General features: G+C 41.8%; 1 protein-coding gene across 1 annotated transcript in view; it reads left to right on the top strand.

Annotated features, from left to right (window-relative positions):
• Positions 1 to 1,662: 1,662 nt before the first annotated feature.
• MOB1B (MOB kinase activator 1B) overlaps positions 1,663 to 12,640 on the top strand; it is a 37,150-nt gene continuing 26,172 nt past the window's right edge. Inside the window, exon 1 of the mRNA XM_087723962.1 lies at positions 1,663 to 1,791. Coding sequence (XP_087580088.1) covers positions 1,778 to 1,791 — 14 coding nt within the window. The 5' untranslated portion in view covers positions 1,663 to 1,777. The remainder of the gene's footprint in view (positions 1,792 to 12,640) is intronic.

Genomic DNA, 12,640 nt, shown 5'->3' with positions numbered 1-12,640 from the left:
AGAGCCAGCTGGGGGACTTTGGCCCAGTCCCTCTCTCTCTCATCCCAGCCCACCTCGCAGGGTTGTTGTGAGGACAAAAATAGGAAGGAGTACAATGTACGTTCACCGTATTTATTTATAAAAATATATGTATATTTATTTAGTTTATAAAAATAAAGGCAGATGACGACAGATATAGATAAGACAGACAGGTTGATAGGTATATGGTAGATGATGATGATAGAGAAAGACAGATGATAGATAATAGATGAATGTTGGAGGTAGGTAAGTAGGATAGATAATAGACAAAGGTAAATAGATTGATGGTCGATAATGATAGAGATGATACATAGATAAATGATAGAGGTAGGTAGGTAAGTAGGTGGACAGATGATAGATAGTGATAGATGTTAGATAATGATGGATGGATGAATAGATAAAAAGATAGAAATGATAGATGGATGGTAGAGGTTGATGGGTAGATAATGATAAATAAGGGATGGATGGATGGATGGATGATAGATAATGTTGGACAGATGGATGAATAGATAAAAAGATAGAGATGATAGATGAATGTTAGAGTTTGATAGGTAGGTAGATAATGATAAGATAGATAGATTCATAGTTGGATGGATGGAAGGATGGAAGGATGGATGGATGGATAGATAATAGAGACAAATAGGTAGATGATCGATAATGAGAGATGGAGAGAGGGAGATATGATAGACCGATGTAAATAGATAAGTAGATAATGATAGAAGAGAGACAGATGATAGATAGATAGATAGATAGACAGACAGACAGACAGACAGACAGACAAACAATGATGGCTGGATGAATAGATAAAAAGATAGATATTATAGATGGATGTTAGAGGTTGATAGGTAGGTAGATCATGGTAAGATAGATGGATACATGGATGGATGGATGGATAGATAGATAAACAGACAGAGGTAAATAGGTAGATGGTCAATAATGAGAGAGAGAGAGGGAGGTATGATAGATGATAGACAGATGTAAATAGATAAGTAGATAGATAAGGATAGGAGAGAGAGAGGATGGAGAGAGATATGACAGACAGATAGAGATGGCTGGATGAATAGATAAAAAGATAGAGATTATAGATGGATGTTAGAGGTTGATAGATAGGTAGATCATGGTAAGATGGATGGATACATGGATGGATGGATGAATGGATGGATGGATGGATGGATGGATGGATGGATAGATAGATAGATAGATAGATAGATAGATAGATAGATAGATAGATAGATAGATAGATAGATAGATAGATAAACAGACAGAGGTAAATAGGTAGATGGTCGATAATGAGAGAGAGGGAGGTATGATAGATGATAGACAGATGTAAATAGATAAGTAGATAGATAAGGATAGGAGAGAGAGAGAGAGAGAGATGGCTGGCTGGCAGGCAGACACCTGTTGAATAGCACCTGCAGCCAGGAAGGCCTGAGAGGTGATGGAGGCGCAGAGAAACTAAAAAAAAGGGGGGGAGGGGGATCTTCCATCGGCCGCAAGGCAGGCAAACAGTCCTCCAGGCGCCTCGAACTACAACTCCCATCGTGCCCACCCTTGCCTGCCTGGTTAGGGCGGGAGCTGGCGGGCCCCAGCCCTGCCAGGGGAGGCGCGGCCAGCAGAGGCGGCTCCGGACGGCGGAGGCCCGCCCGCCTTCCCTCCTCCGCCTCCTCTTCCTCCTCCTCCTCCTCCTCTTTCGCCCGCCGCGGCCGCCTGCCATTGGGAGCCGCGCTGAGGCAGCCGCTCTTGCTCCGCCGCCGCCATCATGAGCTTCTTGTTGTAAGTGCCCGAGACGCGTCCGGCGACGGAATCGCCTCCGGCTCCCTCGGCCTCGCCGGCGGGGAACAACCACCAGCCTGGCCGGGCCTCGGCCTCGGGTGGAAGGCAGCCCGACGAGCCTCTCCCCTCCCGTGGCCGAGGAAGGCGGGAGGGTTTCTGGGAAGAACCGGCCGGAGAGCTCGGTGGGGCCGCCGGCGAGGCTCTTCTCGGCCCGTTTGTGGCTCTTTCTCCCCCCGGCTGGCTTCTCTGGGTTGCCTCGGCCCCGTCCTCCCTCCGCTTCCTTCTTTCTCTAAATTTCTCCTTTTCTCTCTTTTTCTTTCCTTCATTTCTTCTTTCTTTCTCTAAATGTTTTTCTCTTCCTTCCTTCCTTTCTTTCTAAATTTCTTTTCCTTCCTTCTTTCTCTAAATTTCCCCTTTTCTCTTTTTCTTTCCTTCATTTCTCCTTTCTTTCTCTAAATGGTTTTCCCTTCCTTCCTTCCTTCTCTAAATTTCTTTTCCTTCCTTCTTTCTCTAAATTTCCCCTTTTCTCTCTTCCTTTCCTTCATTTCTTCCTTCTTTCTCTAAATTTCCCCTTTTTTCTCTTTTTCTTTCCTTCATTTCTTCTTTCTTTCTCTAAATGTTTTTCTCTTCCTTCCTACCTTCCTTCTCTAAATTTCTTTTCCTTCCTTCTTTCTCTAAATTTCCCCTTTTCTCTCTTCCTTTCCTTCATTTCTTCCTTCTTTCTCTAAATTTCCCCTTTTCTCTCTTTTTCTTTCCTTCATTTCTTCTTTCTTTTTCTAAATGTTTTTCTCTTCCTTCCTTCTCTAAATTTCTTTTCCTTCCTTCCTTTCTCTAAATTTCCCCTTTTCTCTCTTTTTCTTTCCTTCATTTCTTCTTTCTTTCTCTAAATGTTTTTCTCTTCCTTCCTTCTCTAAATTTCTTTTCCTTCCTTCTTTCTCTAAATTTCCCCTTTTCTCTCTTCCTTTCCTTCATTTCTTCTTTCTCTAAATTTCTTTCTCTTCCTTCTTAACTTCCTTCTCTACATTTCCCCTTTTCTCTCTTTTTCTTCATTTCTTCTTTTTCTAAATTTCCCTCCCTTCCTTCCTTCCTTCCTTCCTTCCTTCCTTCCTTCCTTCCTTCCTTCCTTCCTTCCTTCCTTCCTTCCTTTGAAGGCCAGTCGCTTCTTCCTGTTCAGCTCCTGGAGGGGGAAAAGTGCTTTTTATAAAACATGTATTATTTATTTGGGGTGGGGGGAGAAGAAGGAAGTGGGGTCCCTTTGGCTGGCCTTTTTCTCCCCTCCCCAGTGAATGGACCACCATTGAGAGGGTAGGATATTGTGGAGGGGGCTTTCCTGAGTGGGAGGGGATTCAGAGACCCCTACGTGGGGAAAGAGGGTTGGGGGATGGATGAGTTGCCTCCCCTCCCAATATGTGCTTTGAAAAAGTTTAAAGTTTTTTTTCTTTCCTAGCAAGCCAGTCCAGTAAAATTTGGGTGGGTGGGTGTGAGAAGATCGTCCTTGTTGGGGGTGCCCTAGAGGTGATCTTCTGTTATCCTTAGGGTGGTGTGGGGGTGATCTATAGGGCAGGGTATGTGAATGTGGTGTGTGTGTGTGTTAAAGTGTCTTGTGTCAACTGGAGTCGGGTAGCCGATAAATCTAAATAAATGAATTCCCTGCGGTTAAATTGGGGCAGGATAATGGGGGTTTTCAGTACCACCACCCCTTATGTCTTTGCTTCCCTCTGTCCCCCCTTCCCCAGCTCCACTCGGCAGCAGCTGGGTGGCTCCCCAGGGGTCTTCTCTTTGCAGCCATAAAATGGGATGACATCTCCCTCCCACCCTTGTCAAGGGAATGCAGGGGTCCTGTAATCAATCATCCTTTCTTTGCAAGGGTCTTTTCAGACACGCTGGTGGTTATTTTTGTTTTTTTCCTTTTCAAATGGAGGAGATGCCCAATTTAGAAACATTTTGTGTGTGTGTGTGTGTGTGTGTGTGTGTATTGTTTGGGGTTTTTTTTGCCTTTTGAGATCCAGATTGACAGTTTAACCCAGTTGGGGCTGTGATATGGAGATGGCCTTCCTCTTCCTCTTTTTACAGGCTGGCCCTGTGTGGTTGTCCTGTCCTTGTGCTGTTTTTCTTAATGATCTTTGACAAAAAATATTCCGGCTGTAGCGAAAAGCAGGTTTTCCATCTAAAAAAGAAAATCCTTAATAAAAATACGTATCTAAATTTAGAAAGGCGGCGGTATGGTTCTTAGCAGCTCCCTGAGTCTTTCTAGAATATCTAGAGGAAATGCACCGTGCGGCAAACATTGTATTTGAGGGTGATTTTGTTTTTACCTCTCTGGACAGAAAATTTACAACTGTGCTCATAAAAATGACGTCCCCACTTCCATTATTGACCTGTGAGAAATGCTGGGAGTACATTTATTAAAGACTGTTGCATCCCTTACAGAGTTGTGAGGAGTAATATATGTTGCCTTGAACTTGTGAATAATTCTTGAACAATAAATAACAATCCCTACTAAATTCTCTTGATGTTAACTTTTGAGGAAGCAGCATCTATTAAGTATGGGTTTACTCCCAAAATGGCACTGCACGTCATAATAAATTATGAATTTTATTAAGCCTATGGAATAATAAATACACAGGGTTATCCTTATTTATTAAATTGATTTTTTCTAACTACTGCCCAGCATTGGTATCAGTTCCAAAAGTTGAAAAGTTGTCTGTATTAATTTGGAGAAGGTTTTATGCCAAAATAGTCATGACTAGCGCATACATATGTACCGCCTACAGATATATTTTTTTCCCATTTGGTTTTCTGGTTCAAAAGCAGAAACAAAATCTCTAGAGGAGTGGAGACATTGTAATTGTGATAAAAGACATTAGTTAAATGAATTACCACTTAAAGGGTAAAGGGATATCCTGAAGGACTTCAAGGCTCAACAATTCATATAGCGCTTTATTGAAGAAGACTAATTTAATGAAAACTGATGGTAAGGTGACCATGGAGATAGTGTTGAACTCTGATGATCTGTTGCTATTGTGACTAGTTGTGAGAACTGAACTATAATATAATATAATAACAGAGTTGGAAGTGACCTTGGAGGTCTTCTAGTCCAACCCCCTGCTTAGGCAGGAAACCCTACACCACTTCAGACAAATGGTTATGCAACATCTTCTTAAAAACTTCCAGCGTTGGAGCATTCACAACTTCTGGAAGCAAGTTGTCCCACTGATTAATTGTTCTGATTGTCAGGAAATTTCTCCTTAGTTCTAAGTTGCTTCTCTCCTTGATCAATTTCCACCCATTGCTTCTTGTTCTACCTTCAGGTGCTTTGGAGAATTAGTTTGACACCCTCTTCTTTGGGGCAGCCCCTGAGATATTGGAACACTGCCATCATGTCTCCCCTGGTCCTTCTTTTCATTAAACTAGACATACCCAATTCCTGCAACCGTCCTTCATATGTTTTAGCCTCCGGTCCCCTAATCCTCTTTGTTGCTCTTCTCTGCACTCTTTCTAGAGTCTCCACATTCTTTTCTCCATAGTCAGGGGGAGGAGTATCCAGGATGGGTTGATCTGATCCTCTCGTTGATTGGACTGAGTCAGATAAGCTCTTGGGATACACTCCTGGTCCACCGGGCACCGCCCAGTTATCGACTCAGTCCCTCAACTGGATGGTTTACCATCCTGGATCTCCGATAAATTCGAAGAAATTTAAAGAAAGCGAAAAAATTCATTTGTCTCCCTACCGCAGCAGCCGCATGCGAGCCGGAAACTCCATGAGCTGCGAAAGAATTGCCAAAAGCCCCCCTGGGGGTAGCAAGCTGCCCAGGTCTCCGAGTGAGACAAGCATCACTCAGAAAAGAAATCTGCCAGGCAAGCAGCAGACAGAGGGCACAAGCCTTCCAAAGGCAAGCCCTGCCGCGAAGGCACCAGCGGCACCAGAACGCTCCGCTGCTCCTCATAGGGTCGAGCGGCGAGCCGCGGCTTCCCCAAGCGCCGCGGGGCATGAATCAGATTCCCGGCAAGCGAGGGTGGTGCTGGATCTCTGCCCAGAAGGTGAGCCTTGCTGCGGAAACTCTGCCAGGCACCAGAGCGCTCCGCTGCTCCCCGCTGGGTTGAGCAGTGAACCGTGGCTTCCCAAACGCCGTGGAGCGCCTGCACCATTGTCCACTTGGCCCTCCTCATTGGAGGGGTTCCACGAGCAGAGCCAAGGCTCTAGCGGTGCCAGAAAGCAGAAAAACCAGCGGCAGAGGTGCGCGGGCAGCTCCTCGGAGCACAAGCCACAATGGTTAAGTTAGTAACACAGTTGTTAAGTGAATCTGGCTTCTCGCTTGTCTTTGCTTGTCAGACGGTCGCAAAAAGGGATCGCATGACCCCCCGCACATTGCGACCGTCATAAGTAGGAGCCCCTTGCCAACCAAGCATCTGAATTTGAACCACATGCCCATGGGGGAATGCTGCAGCGGTCGTTCAAAAGGACCGTGTGAAAAACGGTCCTAACTCACTTTTCCCCCATGCCGTTGTAACTTGGAACGGCTACTAAATGACCTGTTGTAAGTCGAGGACTACCTGTAGTGTATATTGATTCCCGTTTTTAATATTGTGCCATAAAACACAGCCAGACTATACTCTGCATTGTGCAGATCAATTGTTTTTAAAACTGTTGTTCTCAGACAGGGAAGGGCATGCCAAAGCCTTCGCTCTGTGCTGTGGACTAGTATTCTTTCCCTATTGTTTTATTTTCTTCTTCTTGTGCCATATCCGTCATTGGACGTTGGCGATCCTATTTTTAGCAATAGCCGCGCGAAAAAGTACTGCTGAGATTTGTCCCAGCCAGTCCCTTAGATTTGGAAGCCATGATCTTCTTCTACCTGGACCTCATTTGCCTTCAATCTTTCCCTGGAGGATTAAGTGAAGGGTGCTGCATTTTCCCGGGTGTCGTATCCCATGTCCGAAATATTCTTACTTTCTCCTTTTAATGGTTTTGATTATTTCCCTTGGCTTTCCCAGGCGGCTTATCACATCCTCATTTCTGATTTTGTCAACCCAACGTTTACGCAACAGCCGCCTGCAAATCCACATTTCAAGTGCTTCTAGTCTCTTCAAGAGGCTTTCCGTCAGAGACCAACTCTCTGTGTGAGAGCAGGATAGAAAAGATGTATCATCTGACAAACATTGTTTTATTTTGGCTTGCTCAAACCCAGCAAGGGTCCATACTAGAGAAACACGCCAAGATCAAGCAGATGAAAGGAACCACCTAGCCAGGTGAACTAAGTCCCGCCCCTTATCCGCCTGGGGTAAAGTGGCAGCCATGTTGAAAATGGGTGGAGCTTGTAGCCTAAGGCTGCTATGCTGCTATTTACCCTCCCGATAAACCCACCCACCCCCCAGCAAAATGGCTATCTAGGCCCTTCCTTTTGGCCCCTTAAGCAGTGGTGAAATTCAGAATTTTTCTCTTCCAATTCTGTGGGTGTGGCTTAGGGTTGTGTGTATCATGTGACTGGGTAGGCGTGGCCAATTTTTAAAGCTTTTTTTAAAAGCGTTTTTAAAATTTCTGAACTGTTATTTTAAAAATGCTAAAAAAAATTTAAACAATAAAGTTCCAACAATCGCACAGAATTTCGCTCATCGTCAGAATTTTCCCCTCTTTTAAAACATTTTTCAACTACCGGTTCGGGCAAACCGGTAGTATTTTTACTACTGGTTCAGGCGAACCGCCCCGAATTTGTAGCACTTCCGCCATGCCCTTAAGTCTCTTGAAATTATGAGAAACGTTTTGACGTTTTGGGACTGACAATGGAAATGTAATCCACAAATAAATCTGGAGTTAAGAATGAGGAATGCGGCTTATTTTATTTTGGGCTCTTAACAAGCAGGAGAGGCAAGCATGCAATTCTTTCTTGTTTTTGTTTTAAATTCAGGTGTTTAAATTAATTTCTGCTGTGGCAATTTCTGCTGGAAATTAAACTTCCTGAAATAACAGAGAAAAAAAGCTGAGTTGCTAATCCCGTTTTCCAGAGTTTTTGTGGTTATAGGAAGGTGGGGGGGGACAGGAATCGAGTCTTTTTAAGACAAATCACGCCATATGGCATATATTTCTTCTCTGCATGATCCCTGGAGTTGGTCTGGCTGTGGATGTACACCAGTATTAGGGTTATGTGCTCCATACGATTCTGGATTGTTAGACAGTCCTGAATATTTCATTGGAAATTTGAGACCGAATCTTCAAATTGGCAGTGTTTTTTTTTTTTAAAGAACACATTGCTGCATAGTAACAAAAATCTACCCTGCTATATTCCCAGGAAGATGTTAAAGATAGTTCTTGTGGGCGTAGCATATGGCAACACATCACTACTTTTATTTGAATTATTTAAATTGCCTAAGAAAGAATGCCTGGGGAGGGAGGGCCTCCTCTTGAAATTTTATTTTCTCAGTTTCCTATTGATTTAGCTTAATTAGACTTGCAATTACATACGGCAAGGGCCCCCGTAAAAAAAAAAATTGCCAGCAGAATTGTTTATTTGCAAAAAAACAGAAGAGACAATCATGTTTAAAAAATAAAGTATGCTTGTTATCCAACATTTTTTTGCTTTCACAGCATGGGTGTTGTTTTATATCTTAAATGATTGTAATTGTTCTGTTTAAGGAAATGAAGAAATCCCTCAGAATTTTCAAACGATCCGTTAGAGCAGTGTTTCTCAACCTTGGCAACTTGAAGATGTCGGGACTTCAACTCCCAGAATTCCCCAGCCAGCGAATGCTGGCTGGGGAATTCTGGGAGATGAAGTCCCGACATCTTCAAGTTGCCAAGGTTGAGAAACACTGCGTTAGAGATCTTATCCAAGGGTGAAATCAACTTCCTTTTGCTACCGGTTCGCAAATGCGAGCGCCCGCATGCGCAGAGCGTCAAAAACAGGAGCTTCCCACTGCTACCGGTTTGCCCGAACTGGATAGAACCGGCTGGTCTTATCCCTATTTTTTTTTTTCTAGATTTCATCAACTGGAATAATTTGCATTATAGAATTTAGAAACTATGTAACAGAGGTATAACTTACAAGTCTTACAAATTTTCTGTAGATATGTATGTGTGTGTGTGTGTGTGTGTGTGTGTATGTATATGTACGTGTGTGTGTGTGTGTGTTCTCGTGTGTGTGTGTGTATACACAGGTTCGATTCCCAGTAAGGGTATGGCTAGCTGATGAGAGCTAAATAGCTTGAAATAGATCTATACTAGTCTCCCTTTATTTATTTATCATATATATATATATATATATATATATATATATATATATATATATATATATATATATATATATATATATATATATAGTGTCACAACCCCTGGTATGCCCCAATTATGGGAGGAAGCTAATTGCTTCCATTAGATGTCAATCGACTCGTCACAAGAGTCCATCACGACAGAAACCCAATATTTTTATTGTTGCCTTTGTTATATTTGTGTTATATTTTTGTGCTGATAAATAAATAAAGGGAGCCTAGTATAGATCTATTTCAAGCTATTTAGCTCTCATCAGCTCATTAAGCTGTGGCTTAATGGCTAAGACGTTTGCCTAAGATGTAATATAGCCCAGGTTTGAATCCCAGTAAGGATATGGCTAGCTGATGAGAGCTAAATAGCTTGAAATAGATCTATACTAGTCTCCCTTTATTTATTTATCAGCACAAAAATATCACACACACACATAAACACACACATATATATATACATATACATACACACAAACACACACATATATAAATACATACATTCACAAAATTTGTAGGCAGTAGCAGTATTGCAAAGCTCAACATATGAGAGACTCTTAGCATTAGTCCAGATTCATCTCCTGGTAAGACTTGCACGTTATCCTAAATTCATAAAAATCCAGGAATGCTGCACTCCTGCTAGCTAAGAATAAATCTATGCAGTGGGTTTTCTATATATGCAAAACATGGTTTAAAATAACTCCTTTCCTATGCCTTGATGTAACAGCAGCTTCTGCATGGCTTCTGAAAAAAGAATCATGGCAGCATCAATAAACAAACGGCAAGGCAATTATATGATAGCACTTATCTGTTTTAATTTTATGATCTGGAGAAAGAGCAGAGAACGGTTCTAACAGTTTCCACTGGTCAAAGAAATAAATATTGCATAAGATGCATTGGTTAATCACATTTAGCAGTACTTTTGTCGACCTTATTCCCTGATGTCTTCCTTACCATTGAGAACATCAGAAGGAAGGATTTTAACAACAAATTCGTTGGCTGCTTAATTTCTAAATTAAAAACCCTCCTATGGCAAATATGAAGAAAAATGAAGTGAACTTGGCAAATAACCTAAAAAAACATCTGATTTATCCAGAATATTTTGAGAAGAAAACCACACATTTTGTGTTCTTCGTATATATCCGTGTGTTTGTGTGTGTGTGTGTGTGTGTGTGTGTTCCAACATAACTATGAAACTCTCTGGAAAAAAATACTGTGGGGAAAAGACAGCCCTAACACTCCTCGCGGTGTGTGTGTGTGTGTGTGTGTGTTCCAGTGTAAATCTGGAATGTTTGAGCCACTGAAATGAAAAGGAATGAATTATATCTATAGTGTCAAATTACAGTACTTTTGACAGTGATAATGTGCATTTTGGATTCAAGTTCTGTTAAGATATAGCCTGTTGTGCCTTAAAATGGCTTCTACTGTACAGCATAGTGGAGTTGCCATGGTAACGGCTTCACAGTACTCCACAAGGGGGTTCCCTCTGGTAAGGGGAATTGATTTGACATTATATTCATTGTTTTTCCTACCTAATACAGAATTAGGTTAAATCAATACCCAAGCAACGCCGGGTTATCAGCTGGTTTATTATAAGAGAGCCAGATTGTTTGTGGTAGTTAAGGAGACTGGGAGTTCTAGTTCCTGTTTTATGCATGAAAGTTGTTCAATAACTTTGGGTTAATCATCAGGAGGTTGTGAGTTCGAGTGTCGCCATGAAAGCCCGCTTGGTGATTTAGGCCTAATCCCTCTTTCTCAGCCCAACTCACATTACAGCAGTGGTTCTCAACCTGTGGGTCAGGACCCCTTTGGGGGGTCAAACAACCATTTCTCAAGGGTTGCCTAAGACTATCGGAAAACACATATTTTTGAAAAAATATGGAAAACATAAAATAATTTTGTAGTTGGGGGTCACCACAACATGAGGAACTGTATTAAAGGGTCGCGGCATTAGGAAGGTTGAGACCCACTGCATTACAGGGTTTTTGTTGTGGGGAAACAGGAGAAGGAAGGAGAGGTATGTTTATTGCCTTGAATTATTTCTAAAACTATCTTTATTAAATTATACTTTGCTTTGAAGCAACTATGGGCAGCTTACATCATAAAGGCAGGATTTTTTTAAAAAAAAATCTGCAATCTGAAAACTATTTCATTCAACCTACTTTTCTGAGTTTGGTCAATACTGTAAAAGAGGAGTTAATTAACGTTGATTTAATTAAAAGATAAATGGAGTTATTCACAGTTTTATACTAGAGCTTGACAATAAATCACAACTTTCCAGGATTTTATTTAGCACTAGTTGATATTTTTTTTTGCAGGGGGAAAATGTCCAGACCAAACGTAATTTATAATGTTGAATTTCCCCCCTTACCAGAGAGAGCCCCTTGTGTACTGTGAATCTGTTACCATGGCAACTCCACTGCGCTGTACAGTAGAAGCCATTTTATGGCAGGACAGTGGAAGTCATTTTAAGGCACAACAGGCTGTATCTTAACAGAACACATGCCCCAAGGGGTTTTAGGGGTTTCTTACCCCCACAGTATTTGTTTCCAGAGAGTAAGTCATCTGTGTACTAAGTTTGGTTGAAATTGCTCGAGGTGTTCCAGAGTTATGCTGGAACACACACACACACACACACACACACACACCACATTTTTATATAGATAGATTTGGGTTTATAGAACTTGGCAAAGATTCTTTGAAACATCTGGCTAGATTAGCATCTTTTATCACAGATAAAAATGGAAGCTTTAAGCCGAACGGGCTGCTCTGGATGGTCAAGAAATCAGAGTTTTTATAAATATGGCATTCCAGAGTTTAAATTGTGGTTGTTGTTTTTTTTTTGTTCCTAAATGCTGGGGCAGCCCTGTTGAGCTTCTGTGAATGCTAACATTTCAAAATAAGAACCACATCATGCATTTTCTTTGATAGCTGACTAAGCTGTGTAGCCAAAATAACTTCTCGGTGCTTGAAGCTATGTTGCATTTCTAGAACAACTGTCCTATCTTAACGCATCTCTGAGAAAGGAAGGGTTTATTTGGGTGTTCATGTTATGACTGCAAATTACACACAGAAGTCCCTAGATCAAGTAATCGGATGGCTGCCAGACATTGCTTACAATAAACAAGGTCAGGTTGGAAGTTTGGAGATCTGCTTACTCCTGTTTATCTTGAGAAAAAATATTTCCTACCAAGGTCAAAAACCAATTTTGTTGAGCATACGAAATTGACCAGGTTCCTTAAACTCCTTGATCTACAACAGAAAGGAAGCGTCTTGCAAAATCAAGACTTAGCATATCAACTTGGCGGAAGACAGCAGTAACATTTGGTTTCGTGGTCACCTCTTTCCTACATTTTTAAAATCCAAAAAACAGTGGTACATTTTTTTTTCTCTCACAGGGATTTGATGAGCGCTAATGCAGTGGTCTGGTTAAGATATTGGAATTGGGCCTAAATTCGTGGGAAGTTGCTGGGTGATTTTGGCTTAGAGATTCAGCATAACCAACTTCAGTTAGTTGGTAAGGTAAAGGTAAAGATTCCCTCGCACTTATGTGCTAGTCGTTTCCCGACTCTAGGGGGCAGTGCTCATCTCCGTTTCA

This window comes from Thamnophis sirtalis, unplaced genomic scaffold (genome assembly GCF_051295495.1).
Source record: "Thamnophis sirtalis isolate CommonGarterSnake01/CBP01778 unplaced genomic scaffold, rThaSir2_p1.2 scaffold_10, whole genome shotgun sequence".
NCBI classification, from domain to species: Eukaryota; Metazoa; Chordata; class Lepidosauria; order Squamata; family Natricidae; genus Thamnophis; species Thamnophis sirtalis.
Note: the sequence above shows the minus strand (reverse complement) of the source record. Positions and strands in the feature narration are given on the sequence as shown.